General features: G+C 44.4%; 1 protein-coding gene across 2 annotated transcripts in view; it reads left to right on the top strand.

The window, feature by feature from the left end:
* Positions 1 to 17,455, top strand: part of SORBS1 (sorbin and SH3 domain containing 1) — a 328,324-nt gene that overhangs the window by 115,987 nt on the left and 194,882 nt on the right. For both annotated transcript variants that reach the window (XM_084845126.1, XM_084845127.1), the window contains exon 4: positions 12,532 to 12,654. In XM_084845126.1, coding sequence (XP_084701252.1) covers positions 12,532 to 12,654 — 123 coding nt within the window. The remainder of the gene's footprint in view (positions 1 to 12,531; positions 12,655 to 17,455) is intronic.

Below are 17,455 nucleotides of genomic sequence, written 5' to 3'. Positions count from 1 at the left end.
CAAGGTCGAGCTGAGAGAAAAAAAAAGAACAAGATCTGAGGCTGTTAATTAGAGAAATGTTGCAGGACAGCTTGGCTTTTAACGAAGCGTGGGAGTGTGAGGCCGAAAAAGTGGCTGTTAGCCTAGCGCGCCGAGAGAGGGGGCAGGAAAATTGACCACAACGTTCTGAGTTGTGCAACATCATCACCTCGCCTAATTGAGATGAAATCCCTAAGAAATGGAAACTGAAAATGAAGACCCAGAAGATGAAGGCGCAAAATGGAAAATAAAAGTGAAGAATCAGCCCCCAGGGCACAGGCTAGACCCCTCTTCGAGTGGAAAGTGTGCCATAAGACTGTCACAAGGCAGAATAAAGCGGAAAGACCACGATGAAGATCTCTGTCAAGGTAGCCGTGTTTAGCTTTGAACTGTCCTAGAATTTCATAGAGCCTGTAGACCATCAGCTATATGATTTCTGAAGAGCGTAACCGTTAAGCTTTTGCCCTGCAATGAAGAAATCTCACTAATTCGAGTGTCCAGTGTTAGACTGCCTGAGTGTGTGTGCTGAAGAGACCAAGAAACCAGACAGCATGTTCCTGGCCAAGCCAAAATCACGCTACTACCATGCTTCTGAAAGCTGCAATAAACTGTGTAAGCTGGAAGACCCAACCTGATTGAAAAGAAAAGAAGATATTGGAGTAACTGTCTTTAAAAAAACAGTGAAATCTGTGTAGCTGGCTAGCTGACGCTGTCAGTAATGTTACAACTTTAAATTAAGACTGTTTTCCTGTTTGGGACCCCAGCAAAGAAAGCTTACCCGAGTTATTTGTTGCCCATGCCAAAGCAAAGATTTAGCTGCCCTGCACCTCATCGTGTCCTGTTTTGAGCTTGGGATTTACAAATACAAACAAACTGGGAAGCTTGCCTTTGAAGTCCTGCAAATCACCCCACCGCCTCCCCGAAGAAGATTAATGGCTGCCTGAAAAATGCAAGTATAAGGCGATGCCCATCACCCCCCAGCGTCCTGAGTTTCGGCACTTTGCTTTCGTGTACCAAGTTGAAGGGGAAGAGAAGAAAAGAGGTGTGTGTGTGTGTGTGTGTGTGTGTGTGTAATATTGTAAATCCCTGGCTAGCTTGTCTAGTGATAGATAGCCCTGAGAGCTTTCCCCCCAATTGCTGGATCTGCTCCATCATGCCTTGCCATGCAAAAAGTGTTTTCCATTCATTGTGTTAAATTGCAGAAAAAGTTTGTTGTATATATTTTATGATTTCTTAAATATCAAAGAATATATGTGATATTTGCAGATTAGTGTTAGTTGCAACTCCAAATGATACTGAGTGTGGTTCCCAATGGATGACAAGAGAAAAGACAAAGACAAGTAGAGAACAACAGAGACAAGTAGAAAAGACAGAGAAATAGAGAAAGTGGCAGACAGAGAAGGGAGAAGAAAAAAAAGAAAGAGAAGGCAAGAGGCAAAGAGAAAGAACATTTGTAAAGAAGAAGCGTGGCCATAGTTGCCCCCAGGGTGAATTAGAAGCAGCTGATTATGCCTGGAGCTTATTACCTGGGGTAAAGTAGCCACAATAATGTAATAGTTCTTTAAGATGAAAAAAATGTAACTAGAAGGAGAAGAAGAGCCTATCCCAAATGTGCGTCATTGGGACTAGTGTAGGGCAGAAAGGTTTAAGTAAGTGAGTTTAACTTGAAAAAAGACAAATGAAGAGACAAGGCTGGTGCATAGAGAGGAAAGTTTTATGTAAAAAGTTTGAAACATGATCTGCAATACAGGCAGATCAGCAAGAAAAAGAAAGCAAAAGAAAGAGAGAGAGATTTCTCTTCCCATACTAATGAATGAAAGTGTTATCAAGCACTTTGCCTGGGAAGCGAAGTTTGTTTACAGGAAGCTGTGCCTGAGAACCAAACACTTCTAGCCTATGCTAAAAATGCTTGCTAGTGTTGTGCTGCCTCATGGGTAACATGTATGGTATAAAACCCATTTAGCCCAATAGCTCGTGGTTCAGAGAAGCTGTCTGATCCAACCATTAGGTACGCCTGTGTGCTGTAAGTTACCCAATAAAATCTCCTTGTAAGTAACCCCCCCCCCCCACTGGAATCCCAAAACACAAGCGGGGCTAGAGTGCCTCACCCAGTATCAAACCCTGCTGTTAGAAGCCATGAAGGCAGGTATGAAGAAGTCAGTTAATATGACCAAAGTGTCTAAAGTGCTGCAAGGTGCCACCGAGGCCCCAGAGCGTACTTGGAGCGTCTTTTAGATGCCTATCGCCAGTATACCCCCCTCGACCCAGAGGCCCAAGAAGATGTGGACGAAAAAATAGAAGAACACCCAGCAGAGGCAGAGGCACAGTGTGCCCAGTGTGAACAAGATGGACATTGGTGGCATGAATGCCCAAATAAAATAAATTAAATTCACAAAGGAGAAAACCAAAGGAGCCAGAACGGGCGAGAGAGAAGACAGCTTGAGAGGGGCCGTGACATTGACTTCATGATTGACACTGGAGTGGCATCAAGAGCAAGCAAACGTTAGCCTTAAACAAGAAGTCCAAACACTGGGCAAAGTTCTTCAAGCCCAGCGTCGCTTTGTCTTAGAAAATAAGCCCCAATTCCCATCACAGAAGTTCATCCTTTCCAACCAGGAGATGAAGTATGAGTTAAAGAGGGAAAAAATAACCCTTTAACTCCCAAGTGGAGAAGACCGAAAACTGTCATACTTTCCATCCCCACAGCTGTAAAAGTAGCTGGAGTTAAACCCTGGATACATTGGACACGAGTCAAGAGAGCGAGAGGGGGAGAGTAGACTGTGAACAGAAATCCTAAAAATCCTTTAAAAATTATTCTGAAAAAGCAGTAAGAAGACTCAGGCTAGACCTTACTGTGGGCACACCTGGAGACTGTCCACCCTGCGTACGGTCAGACCTGCAACTGGAGAATTGAAGAAGGGGACTAGACCCTACTGCAGCTAGCCAGGTGAATAGCTGCCCAGCGTACGGTCAGATCCCAAAGAAGATCAAATATGCGTGTTGTAGTGTTAGTAGGGTTGCATTGTGTTTCCTTAATAAGGTGCGAAAAAGGGGGGTCTGCCCCTAGAGAGGGAAATCTGTCCCAGCGATTCGCTGATAATTACTGGCTTCACCTGGCTAACATCACTGGAGTAAAACATTTTAGTTTGCCAAGAGATATACCTGCAAACAGGCTTTTTAAATCTTTTTCTCCTCCATCATTTAATTTGACTAATAATAGTAATGCTGTAGATGTTCAAATCAATAATCTGCATGCATAATATAGTAGCTAACATAACAATGGGACAAAGCAATTAGCTAAATTGGTTAACCCCTTGGCTCCCAAATTTTAGCTGGCTTAAAGCATTGTTCATCCTAATTCTACCAGTGTTGTTCATAGGGATACTGTTATGCCTTTGCATTCCTTGTCTTGTGCGCTGTTTAACCAATCTGTTTTATGTCTCGGCTAGTAAAACTGCTGCTCTCTACGCTCTAATAGCTCAACAAGATATTAAGTAAGAGGGTTGCTATAAGAGTCCTGTGTTATGCTTCGCAAACCAGAATGTCTATTTGCATAATGAAATGCTATAATTGTAATGAAATTATGCATTTAAGGGGGGAATGTAGCAGCCATATCGGGGGTCAGACTAAGTAGCCTCATGCTTCATGTTCTTGCTGAGCTCTTGCTCTCTGAAATATATGTTTGTAAGATGATGAGACACAGGAATTTCTTAACTTGTCAACAAAGGCTAAGGTCATAGAATTGTATATCATGTTCTCTGCTGTTCTCTGCTTATTATGGCTACCCTATAACCCATTTCTTGTATTATAAACAATGGTGCTAGGAGAAGAAATGTTAAGGACTGCAACCCCACATGGGAGGGAGAGGAGGAGCCATTTCCTATGTGTCACAATATCTATAAAAACAATGTGCTGATGTAAATCGGGGCTTTTGGCTCTTTGGAAGTGATTCCAGCCTTAAGCCTGCGCGTTAAATAAAGAAACTCTTTTTCCTTCACTCCGTGGTCTCTCGGACTCTGAGTTCTGCAACAATTTAATATACTAGATTTTCTTCCATCAATATTTTTTTTTAATCTTCTTCCAGTGTGTTTTTGCTTATGGACAAACTCACCACAAGTGATAAAAGTCTCCTTGTTTTTTGGTGTGTTTTACCTTTCCAACACATTGGGCTATAAACATTATTTATTATATGCATTTTACAGGTATAATATACCTCCTTGTCATCATTTTAAAATAATTGTCCCAAATATTTATATATATAAATATATATATTTATATATACCCTCTGATTGGTAGTGCTAGGAGCCCTCTATCTTGAAGAACCCAATGCCACTTGCTAGAGATTACTAATACAAATGACGAACGTTCAAGTGGTAATGTGGGAAAGCTTTACCACTTAATAATAAAAAATCCTCCCCAGCCTTTACTGCACAATAGAATCTGTGGCAGGAAAAAATATCTGACCAAACTTTCTTTAATACAAATAACACAGCGAATCAATGGTAGAAAACCTTACCGCTTGGTGAGCTGGCCATCTATTAGGGTTTAAGTTAACATCTGTTACTGTTGTTGTGCCTGTAAAACGAGCTAAAGTAACCTTCATTTTAGATTACAGGAAACATAGACTGGGTTCGCATGACATGTGCACCCACAATGGGTTGTTTGCTTGAACAACCCATGGTGGGTTAGTGTATCATCCGAACCCGGACCGGTTTTATCAGGGTGGGTTGTTTTTCCCAAACAACCCACCCTGATACCCCATGGTCTGTTGTAGGGGTTGTTTTACCCATGATGGGTTGGAATGACATCCGAATCCGGACATGCCAACCCATTGTGAGTAAAGGGCGTCAGGCAATGAGCTGCTTGGCAAGAGTAGCAGAAACCCCGGCTGCTTTTCCTGGTCAGAGCCAAGACACTGCCAGTGCCCCTTTTCCCTTACTAGCGGCAGCCCCTCTAAAGTGCCAAAACAGTACTTTGGAGGGGCTGCTGCTGCCCCTCTGGCTCCCGTCAAGCCCCCTGTCCCCACTGTGACCATGATCCTGATCGCGATTGCAGCCCTCTGTTTTTATTATTATATCGTTATAATACCAGTTGTTTTCCAGGCCAAATTCAAGGTGCTGGTTTTGACCTTTAAAACCCTATACAGTTCCAGCCCAGCCTACCTCAAGGAGCACCTCCAGCAACACCAGACAGGCCGCTCAACAAGATCAGCCTTAGATGGCCTTCTCTCTGTCCCCTCAGCCAGGACAGCTAGACGGGTGAGGACGAGGGAGAGGGCCTTCTCTGTGGTGGCCCCCACTCTGTGGAACTCCCTCCTTAGGGAACTCCTCCATGCCCCCTCTTTAATGAGCTTCCTCCACGCATTAAAAACGTGGTTGTTCAGGCAGGCATTTGGGGTGGGTTATGGTATTTTTAGAAATATGATGTTTTTAATGTAGAATTTTATTGTTTTAAACTGTTTCTATTATTGTACATCGCCCAGAGTGGCTGGGTGACCAGCCAGATGAGTGATTAATAAATTTAATAAATAAATAAATTGAATAAATAAATTGTATGTTTTGCCCCAAAATGGAGCTGGGAATTTTTTTGCACTTTCCCAGGCCCATTTTGTGTGTGCAACTGGCCCTTTTCCTTTAAAAAACAACAACACAGTTTTTGGTTATTCACAGTTGTGCATCTCTGCAACTGCAGGTATCCAAAAATATTGGGGCTTGCCTTGGCTGCTCCATTGTATGTCAAACATACAAGGGAATACTCAAGGCTACACTGTAGGAAGGCTGTTTTGACAGCCTGGCACAGTAGACAGTTGGGTAAACGGGGAGAGAACTGTGCAAAAGTGACCTTGGAGAGGAGGAAAAGGGGTTGTTCTCATGGGTGGGGAGAGGAGGGGACTGGAGAGGCTGGCATACACCATATTCTGAGGCCTCTCCAGCCTCCTTCCCTCCCCCTCTGCGACGCTTCAGCTAAACAGCTAGCTGAAATGCAGAACGGGAGGTGTGGTGGAGGCAAGGGTTGCCTCCACCATGCTTCCCACTCTTCACTGGATACTCATAAGCCCCCAAGGTCAGAGGCTTACAAGTATCAAGGGCGGATCCCATAGGACTGTGCCCATAATTTTAACTTTTAGACTTTGGGGTTTTTGCTCTAGCTTCTCCATTTATCTACAAAGCTATTAAGTTTGATTCTTCACATGTGTAGAGAAACTTGGTAATGCTTTAGCATAGTTTTTTACATTTATGTAGTGTGCAGAAGGAAGTCAAAGGGAAATTAGACATTTTAGCATGATTTAGTTTAGCTTTACAACACAAGCAGAGTGCAGGAGGGTTCTGATGGGGAGTCATATTATCTAAATAACAATACTAAGCTCAATTTGCTATCTTGCTTGCTACATTTGTAGTGCCAGCTTTATCAAATGCAAACCTTATATTTGCATATGTTACATTCTCTTTCACTGCCAATAATGTAATCACAGAAAAAGCTTCTAACGCTCATATAACCACCATGCTACTTTTCTTAATTTTGTAATTTTCTTAAAGCATTTAATGGATTTCAATTTACTTTTTAGTCTGTGGTGATGTTTGTCTGTTTGGACTTAGCTTGGTTACCCACTGGAGTGGGTAAAGCTAAACAAGTCCAAATTAACACCACCTGCTTAGATTCCTTTGGTGGGGGCACCAGGAGGAGGGCCTCCAAAGATGACTTAGGGGTTTGAGCAGATACATATGGGAGGAGATGTTCCATTAGATACTCTGGTTCCAGCTTTAAAGATCAAATGAAACACTTTGAATTGGGCTCGGAAACAGACTGGAAGCCAGGGCAGCTGATGAAGCACTGTTATCACTTGATCATATTGGCCAGTCCCAGTTAGTAACGTATCAGCTCTGTGTTGAACTAACTGAAGTTTCCAAACCACCTTCAAAGGTAGCCCCATGTACAATACACTGCAGTAATCCAACTGGAATGTTACCAGAGCATTGATAACTGTTGCTAGGCTGATAGGGTCACAGGTGGTATATCAACCTAAGCTGATAACTGGCTCTTCTGGCCACCATGGCCACCTGGGCCTCAAGTGACAATGATGGATCCAGGAGCACCCCCAAGCTGTTCACTTGATCTTTCAGTGGGAGTGCAGCCCCCTCCAGGACAGGTTGTACACCACTTAACTGGGCAGATTAATCACCTGCTAACAGTACCTCTGTCTTGTCTCAATTGAGCATTAATTTTGTGGCCCTCATCCAGTCCCCCTTCATGGATCACTACCTTGTTGTGGCGAAGGGGCTTGCATAACTCAGTGAAGCCATAAGCTATGCCGTGCAGGGCCACCCAAGACGGACAGGTCATGGCGGAGAGTTCTGACAAAATGTGGTCCACTGGAGAAGGAAATGGCAACCCACTCCAGTATTCTTGCCAAGAAAACCCCATGGAATGTATCACAAGGCTAAAAGATATGACGCCAGAAGATGAGCCCCTCAGGTCGGAAGGTGTTCAATATACTACTGGGGCAGAGCAGAGGGAATTTCCAAGTAGCACCAGAAAGAGTGAAGCGGCTGGGCCAAAGCCAAAAGGACACTCAGCTTGGATGTGTCTGGTGGTGAAAAGAAAGTCCAATGCTTTAAAGAACAATATTGTTTAGGAATTTGGAATGTAAGGTCAATGAATCACGGTAAGCTGGAGGTGGTCAAACATGAGATGGCAAGATTGAACATCGACAACTTGGGAATCAGCGAACTAAAATGGACAAGCATGGGCGAATTTAATTCAGGTGACCATTATATCTACTACTGTGGGCAAGAATCCCTTAGAAGAAATGGAGTAGCACTCATAGTCAATAAAAGGGTGGGAAAAGCAGTACTGGGGTACAATCTCAAAAATGACAGAATGATCTCAGTACGAATCCAAGGCAAACCATTCAACATCACAGTAATTCAAGTCTATGCCCCAACCACTGAGGCCGAAGAAGCTGAGGTTGATCGGTTCGCTACAACACCTTCTAGAACTAACACCAAAAAAAGATATCCTTTTCATCATAGGGGATTGGAATGCTAAAGTAGGAAATAAATCAAGAAATAACCGGGATAACAGGCAAGCATGGCCTTGGTGTACAAAATGAAGCAGGACAAAGGCTAATAGAGTTTTGTCAAGAGAACACGCTGATCATAGCAAACACTCTTTTCCATCAGCACAAGAGGCGACTCTACGCTTAGACATCACCAGATGGTCAATATCGAAATCAGATAGATTATGTCCTTTGCAGCCAAAGATGGAGAAGCTCTATACAGTCAGTAAAAACAAGACCTGGAGCTGACTGTGGCTCAGATCATGAGCTTCGTGTTGCAAAGTTTTGGCTTCAATTGAAGAACATAGGGAAAACCACTAAACCATTCAGGTATGACCTAAATCATATCCCTGATGAATATACAGTGGAGGTGAGGAATAGATTTAAGGTTTTAGACAGAGTTCCTGAGGAACTATGGACAGAGGTCCATGACATTGTTCAGGAGGCAGCAACTCAACCCATCCCAAAGAAAAAGAAATGCAAGAAAGCCAAATGGCTGTCTGAGGAGGCTTTACAAGTAGCTGAGGAAAGAAGGGAAGCGAAAAGCAAGGGAGAAAGGGGAAGATCTATCCAACTGAATGCAGAGTTCCAGAGAATAGCAAGGAGAGACAAGAAGGCCTTCTTAAATGAACAATGCAAAGAAATCGAGGAAAACAACAGAATGGGAAAGACTAGAGATCTTTTCAAGAAAATTGGAGATATCAAGGGAACATTTTGTGCCAAGACGGGCATGATAAAGGACAAAGAAGGCAGGGACCTAACAGAAGCAGATGAGATTAAGAAGAGGTGGAAAGAATACACAGAAGAACTATACAGGAAAGATCTGAATGTCCCTGATAGCCATGATACTAATGGCTACTGAACTTGAGCTGGACATCCTCGAGAGTGAAGTCGAGTGGGCTTTAGGAAGCATTAGTAACAACAAAGCTAGCGGAGATGACAGTATTCCAGCTGAGCTATTTAAAATCCTAAAAGATGATGCTGTTAAAGTGCTGCACTCAATATGCCAACAAATTTGGAACACTCAACAGTGGCCACAAGACAGGAAAAGGTCAGTTTACATTCCAATTCCAAAGAAGGGCAACGCCAAAGAGTGTTCAAACTACTGCACAATTGCGCTCATTTCACATGCCAGCAAGGTGATGCTCAAAATCCTACAAGCTAGGCTTCAGCAGTATGTGAACCAAGAACTACCGGAAGTACAAGCTGGGTTTCAAAGAGGCAGATGAACTAGAGATCAAATTGCCAACATTCGCTGGATCATGGAGAAAGCAAGAGAATTCCAGAAAAATGTCCATTTCTGTTTCATTGACTATGCCAAAGCCTTTGATTGTGTGGATCACAACAAACTGTGGCAAATTCTGAAAGAGATGGGAGTACCAGACCACCTTACCTGTCTCCTGAGAAACCTGTACGAGGGTCAAGAAACAACAGTAAGAACCAGACATGGAACAACCGATTGGTTCAAAATTGGGAAAGGAGTACGACAAGGCTGCATATTGTCGCACTGCTTATTTAACTTATATGCAGAGTACATCATGGGAAACGCCAGGTTGGATGAATCACAGGTCAGAATTAAGATTGCCAGGAGAATTATCAACAAACTCAGAGACGCAGACGATACCACCCTAATGGCAGAAAGCGAAGAGGATCTCAAGAGCCTCTTGTTGAGGGTGAAAGTGGCGAGTGCAAAAGCTGGTTTGAAACTCAACATTAAAAAAAGATCATGGCATCTGGCCCCATCACTTCCTGGCATATAGAAGGGGAAGAAATGGAAGAAGTGACAGATTTGATTTTCTTGGGCTCCAAGATCACTGCAGATGGTGGCTGTAGCCATGAAATTAAAAGACGCTTGCTCCTTGGGAGGAAAGCTGTGGCAAACCTAGACAGCATAGTAAGAAACAGAGACATCACCTTGCCGACAAAGGTCTGTATAATCAAAGCTATGGTTTTCCCAATAGTAACGTATGGCTATGAGAGCTGGACTATAAGGAAGGCTGAGCACTGAAGAATTGATGCTTTTGAACTGTGGTGCTGGAGAAGACTCTTACGAGTCCCCTGGACTGCAAGGAGGTCAAATCAGTCCATCCTAAAGGAAATCAACCCTGAGTGCTTCTTGGAAGGACAGATACTGAAGCTCCAATATTTTGGCCACCGAATGCGAAGAGAAAACTCTCTGGAAAAGACCCTGATGCTGGGAAAGATTGAAGGCAAAAGGAGAAGGGGATGGCAGAGGATGAGATGGCTAGATAGCATCACCGATGAATATGAATATTGCATATTCATGCAATGAATATGAACTTGAGCACACTCCGGGAGAGAGTGGAGGACAGGAAGGCGTGGCGTGCTATGGTCCATGGGGTCACGAAGAGTCGGACATGACTTAATGACTGAACAACATCCAGTCCATTATCTTGCTCTGGCACTGATTTAGAACATCTACTGCCTCAATGGGTTAGGTAAAAAGGAGCTGGGTGTCATTGGCGTATTGACTGTCGGGAGCGCCCTAGCTGCCTCTTGCAGTCCCCACCAATAGCCAACTCAGGACACAGACGACGAGGAATTCTTTCTGAGACTTTATTCCTTTATGACTCTTTCAGAATACTAGTCGCTAGCACCAAAGCAAGGAACAGCACTGGGGAAAGATAGCTGAGTAGCCTAAGCTCCAGTTAAGGCAGTTGGTCCCCGTTTGAAGGAGAATCACGGGAAGACCCTGAACTTATGTGCTATGGAGAGATCCTCCCTCTTTCCCTTGGGTCCTCGGGACACGACCGTTGTTTGTGTGCCAAACGCGCGCTACGCCTCCTTTCCGCACCCTCTGTCGTCGCTCCCTGCGTCTGTGCCAAGCGTCCGGCAAGCCCCCCTCCAGCGCTCTCTCACTGCCAGGGTCACTATCTATCCTAGGAATGCTGGCAGGAGGAATGTCTGCCAGCTGCTGTGCTTGTGAGAGATGAGCGAGCTCCTCTCCCATGGATTGCTGTTCGTCCTCAGAATCAGAACTGCTCTGGGGCTCTATTGGCTCAGTTTCCACCCTGACATTGATGGCACCTCAGTGCACATCCTGGATAACCTCCCCCAGTGGTTTCATGTAGAAGTTAAGTACCATGGGTGATAAAGTTGAGTTCTGTGGAACCCTGTGACATGATTGCCACAGAACAGAGCAATAATACCCCAGCACCACTTTCTGGAAATGACCATCCAAGTAGGAATGGAAACAGTATAAAACAGTGCTCCCAATTCCCAACCCAGACAGCTGATCCAGAAGAATACCATGATCAATGGTGTCAACAGCTGCTGAGAAGTTCAAGAGAACCAACAAGATCATACTCCCCCATCTCTCAGCAAAGGCCATAGGGTGAGCAAGGCAGTTTCTGTTCCAAAACCAGGCCTAAAGCTCCAAGAATACTTGGAGTTGATCAGCAACTTGGATCTATCATCTTGCCCAAGTAGGGGATGTTAGTGACCTATAGTTGTCCTCCACTTCTGGATCCAGGGTAGGTTTCTTCAAGTGTGGCTTGAATTGCCTCTTTTAAGAAGCCTGGTACCTCCACCTCTCTCAAAGAGGAATTTACAACCTCCCAGACCCAAACAACCATCACTCCCTTATTAGATGTAACAAGCCAAGATGGGCAAGGGTTGGGGGTAAAAACGGTCGGTCAGACTTGTCCAACCACCTTGTTTCCTCATGCCTCAACAACTGAAACTCATCTAATACAGCTGGACAAGACAGTGCTCTGGATACCTCCATTAATAGAACCGCACTAACGGAGGAGTCCAAGTCATGCCAAATACAAATGATTTTGAGTTACTATACTCACCCAAGTATGGAGCTCAATTCTGAAACGTCAGAGAGACTTCAGAGAAAATGCTACTTACACTACTGTCAATTCTCTTACACCCCACCAGTTCCATTGTGCAAGTGGTCCCCACCACCTGCACAATGGCAATTTAGCACTTCCGGGGCAACCCCAAACAAGCTCCGCTGATCTGATTTCTTCCAGAAACAAGTGTTTCCATGCATTTTGGGGCTTCTTCTAGGAAGTGTTAAATCTCCCTTGTGTAAGTGGTGGATCCCACTTGCGCAACCGAGTCGGGTTGTGGAAGGGAATCCGCAGGGTGGAAAGGAATCGGTGGGGGTGTAAGCACTCTGTTGGATTCTGCCCATGGTATCTGATTTCCATACATTCTTGCTTTTCTTCTGTTTTGTAGTTCTGTTGCCTTGTTTTGGACATTTGACTCATCTGTCTACAAATAAAATTATTTCGTATGTATGTATGTATATGAAAAGCTTGGAATCAGAAACTAATTTCCATCAGCAGAAACATGACTAGATCAATTTGCTCAAAGACAATTCACGTTAAATTTAAGAGAACATCAAGCTTTGCGTGTAAATACCATGATTTACATTTCTTTCAAGTTCTAACACATCTTCTGTAAATTGTATGTTTCTTCTGCAGGCCTGGACCCTTCTAAAGTCTGTACTGGAAAGGGGGCTGTGACCCTTTGGGCATTTCCAGCTTATGAGGAGAATCTGAGTACCAGCCATACAAGTTGTCCACAGGAAACCCGGCACTCTGAAAGTAAGTCCAGAGTGTGATTTATCTGCCATAAAATGGAAAGTGTTGATCCTGTGCCACTTACTTACTTACTTATTTACAATATATATATATCGATCCACATCAAAGATTTCAGAGCGGTGAACAACAAGATAAAAAAGCCCATAATTAAAACAATTAAAACTTTTTAAAAGAATAGATTCTGAACTTAATAAACTGCAACTGGTTACTCGGGGAAGACCTCTCAAAACAACAGTGTCTTCAGGAGGCACTGAAAGCAACACAACGTTGGTGCCTACCTGACCTCCAAAGGCAGGGAATTCCACAGTAAGGGGGCAGCTACGCTGAAGGTTCTCTTCCTGGTGGACTCCAACCGGGTCATAGGTCCATGTGGAACCACCAGGAGCAAGCCCACCAATGACCTCAGTGACCAGGCAGGTTGGTAAAGAAGAAGGCGCTGTCTCAGGTGTCCTGGTCCCAAGTTGTGTAGGGCTTTGTACACTAGTACTAATACCTTAAACCTGGCCTGGTAGTGAATAGGCAGCCAGTCAATTCCTTCAGCAAAGGAGTTACATGCTGAAAAGGGGCAGCTCCTGACAACAGCCGAGCTACTGCATTCTGCACTAGCTCCAGCTTCCGGACCAGCCTCAAGGGCAGCCCCACACAGAGTGCATTGCAGTAATCCAGTCTTGAGGTTACTAATGCCTGTACCACTGTGGTCAAGCTATCCCTGTCCAGGAGAGGCTGCAGCTGGAGAACCAGCCAAAGCTGGTAAAAGGTGCCCCAAGCTGCAGCGGCTGCTTGGGCCTCCAGTGACAATGATGGATCTAGGAGTACCCCTAGACTATGAACCTGATCTTTCCGAGGGAGTGCAACCCCATCCAGAACAGGCAGTGTGCCTATCTCCTGGACTCAGGAACAACTCACTCACAGGGCTTCGATCTTGCCAGGATTCAGCTTCAGTTTATTGGCCCTAATCCAGCCCATTACTGGAGAGACAGAGTGGTGTAGTGGCTAGAGTGCTGGACTGGGAGTCCCCACTCGGCCATGGAAGCTCACTGGGTGACTTTGGGCCAGTCACAGACTCTCAGCCCAACCTACCTCACAGGGTTGTTGTTGTGAGGATAAAATGGAGGAAGGAGGAGGATCATGTACACTGCCTTGAGTTCCTTGGAGGAAAAAAGGCGGGATATAAATGCAATTAATTAATTAATTAATTAATTAATTACTGAGTTTAGACACTGATCCAGGACTTGCATAGCCTCTCCTGATTCAGATGCCACAGGAAGATAGACCTGCATGTTATCAGCATACTGATGGCATTTAGTTCCAAAACCCCTAATGACCACTCCCAGTGGCGTCATATAGATGTTAAACAACATTGGGGACAAGATGGTGCCCTGTGGCACCCCATAGCTTAATTGCCAAGGGGCCGAGGAATAGTCACCCAATGTTACTCTCTGAAATTAGTCTCGTAGGTAGGACCGGAACTACTGTAACACAGTGCCTCCGATACCCATCCCACGGAATCGATTCAGGAGGATACCATGGTTGATGGTATCAAAAGCTGATGAGAGATCAAGCAGAATTAACAGGATTGTACTCCCCCTGTCCCTCTCTTGCTAAAGGTCATCCATCAAGGTGACCAAGGCTGATTTAGTCCCATCCATAACCAGATCGAAAGCCGGACTGGAATGGGTCTAGATAATCAGTATCACTTAAGTTAAAGCATTCATCCTTTAATTTTAAAAATGTATTCCCAAACCAAACTAAGTTTTTAAACTCAAATTTGCATTTGCATGCTAGGCATGGATTTTGAAATTCAGGTTTTTGAAATACAGATTGCAGTGAGCAACTTGATATCTAGCTGAATCTTGACTGAGGGATGTGATCGCAAGGAGCAAATATTTTAGTGACATAATGCAAAGGTATGCATCAGAACTTGAGCAGTAGTAAAAACTCCCAATTTTCAAAATTCAAAATGTGCTCTTTCAAGCTTGAGTTGTGTAAATATTTGATTTCAGTAATTTTTAATCTGCAAAACATAGCTAATTTTAAATTTTTGATTAAGCTCTAGCTAGAAGCAGAAATGGGTCTGCTTTCATTGTGCTGCTCATCTGTGGGGACAAAACATATTCTGCCTGAAGGTGATCGTGCTCTGTCACTGCAATGGCATTTTGTTGTGGTCAGCTGGACTGTATTCCCAAGTAGACATTGTTGTTATAAAACTTTGCCTCTCTTTAAATAGTAGCTAAGTAATTATAGTAAACAAGTAATGGACAATAACGGTACTGAGTGGACCAAAGAGGACATGCCATCCTGCAGCCTAGTCTTCTCCTTGTGATGACATTTATGATTTGCAGAGGGTATAGAACAGTGAAAAAAAGTATTTTTTAACTGAATGCATAAACAACTTCTGGAATTTATGTTACAAGATGTTAGGATGGCCACTGACTAGATGGCTTTAAAATGGGATCAGATATCATAGAATCATAGAATAGTAGGGTTGGAAGGGCCTAACCCCTGCTCGATGCAGGAATCCAATTCAAAGCATCCCTGACAGATGGCTGTCCAGCCTCGTCTTGAATGCCTCCAGTGTGGGAGAGCCTACCACCTCCCCAGGTCATTGGTTCTCGTATTGCTCTAACAGTCAGGAAGTTTTTCCTGATGTTCAGCCGGAATCTGGCTTCCTGTAACTTGAGCCCATTATTCCATGGCCTGCATTCTGGGATGATTGAGAAGAGATCCTGGCCTTCCTCTCTGTGACAACCTTTCAAGTACTTGAAGAGCACTATCATATCTCCCCTCAGTCTTCTCTTCTCAAGGCTAAACATGCCCAGTTCTTTAAGTTTCTCTTCATAGGGCTTTGTTTCTAGTCCCCTGATCATCTTTGTTGCCTTCCTCCGAACCCTCTCCAGCAGCTTGTCTGCTTCCTTCTTAAAATGTGGTGCCCAGAACTGGACACAGTACTCCAGATGAGGCTGAACCAGTGCTGAGTAGAGGGGAACTAGTACTTCCTGGGATTTGGAAGCTATGCTTCTATTAATGCAGCCTAAAATAGCATTTGCCTTTTTTGCAGCCACGTCACATTTTTGGCTCATGTTCAGCTTGTGATCTACAACAGTTCCAAGATCCTTCTCGCTTGTAGTGTTCTTGAGCCACGTATCCCCCATCTTGTAACTGTGCATTTGGTTTCTTGTTCCTAGATGCAGAACTTGGCATTTATCCCTATTAAATTTCATTCTGTTGTTTTCAGCCCAGCACTCCAGTCTGTCAAGATCACTTTGAATTCTGTTTCTGTCTTCCAAAGTATTAGCTATCCCGCCCAATTTGGTGTCATCTGCAAATTTGATCAGCATTCCCTGTACCTCCTCCTCCAAATCATTAATACAAATGTTGGTGAGCACTGGGCCCAGGACTGAGCCTTGCTGTACCCCGCTCGTTACCTCTCCCCAGTTTGAGAAGATCTCATTGATAAGCACTCTTTGAGTCCGATTCTGTAGCCAACTGTGGATCCACCGGATCGTTGTTTCATCTAGCCCACTTTGAGCTAGTTTGCTCATCAGGAGATCATGGGGCACTTTGTGGAAAGCTTTGCTGAAGTCGAGGTATAATGTCCACAGCATTCCCACAGCCCACAAGGGAGGTGACCTGATCAAAAAATGAGATCAGATTAGTCTGGCAGGACTTGTTCTTGACAAATCCATGTTGGCTTCGAGTAATCACTGCATTGTTTTCAAGGTGCATACAGATGGATTGCTTTATTATCTGCTCCAGAATTTTCCCAGGGATTGATATATTCATGGAGGATAGGATCTATCAATAGCCATTAGCTAGGACAGATGACAATCCTCTGTTATGGATTGTGGGTCTTGCTTATGTCTACCTTGACAACAAAGAAAAAAGTGCAATGAAAGAGTCTTGTGTTAACAGTCACTGCACTAATCAATAGTTGTGTTTTTCTTGTTGCTTGGATGAGGAGGGGTTTATACTAATTCCATTAACTGACTATTTTTAGTTCTCTGTGTTGCATTTCTCTCAGTCTTGAGCAAGAAAGAGAGGAGATTAGGGGAATTTATAGAGAGAATCATGTGACAAGACTTCCTGCCTCCTAGAAGTAGCTTAAGTCTTCCTAGGGTGGTTCCAACCATTGTTCTGCTATAAACTACATGCAGAATTGCAGTTCGCTTTCCACACTTTTTATATGTGTACATTCTGCTATGTTCCATCCACAGTAGTGGGCAGTGCATAACTGTGTGGATGGGCAAGGGACAATTCCCCCTCCTCCCGTCCTTCCTGGAGAGATTGATAAGTTCATGTTCTCTCTCTCTCTCTCTCTCTCTCTCTCTCTCTCTCTCTCTCACTCACACACACACTCACACATGAGTGGTTGGGAGACTATGTGGGGAACTTCAGCTCCCCCTCCCCCAGCAGGATAAGGGTGGTTGGCTTATTGCCATTCCACCTTTTCCCCTTCCTCACTTAGGGGAGGCAGCGCTTCCCATTTCTCCTGCTCTTGCTACCTCTAGTCGGCCAGGCTCCTCCTCCCCCCGCTAGTTGGCACCTGTGAAGTGGGGGTGGGCTCTGATGGGCAGATCTCTTGGTCAGAGGGAGCAGCTGCTCACTCTCCTTCCTGCTTTCCTTCTATGGTTCAAGCTCGCCCCAATCTGCCTGCTCCCCACAGTCAGGCCTGGCTGTCCTATTAGCCATGCTGGGACCTTTGTCTTGGACAGGTGCACGGGTGGCTCAGGGCCGCCCCCTCCACCCGGTTGCTCTAGCCAGCCACCATTTTTCTCGCCGACGCACTGCCAGGGACTTTTGCCGG

This window comes from Heloderma suspectum, chromosome 3 (genome assembly GCF_057233095.1).
Source record: "Heloderma suspectum isolate Gila_16-S chromosome 3, 16-S_ref, whole genome shotgun sequence".
In the NCBI taxonomy this organism is placed as follows: Eukaryota; Metazoa; Chordata; class Lepidosauria; order Squamata; family Helodermatidae; genus Heloderma; species Heloderma suspectum.
Note: the sequence above shows the minus strand (reverse complement) of the source record. Positions and strands in the feature narration are given on the sequence as shown.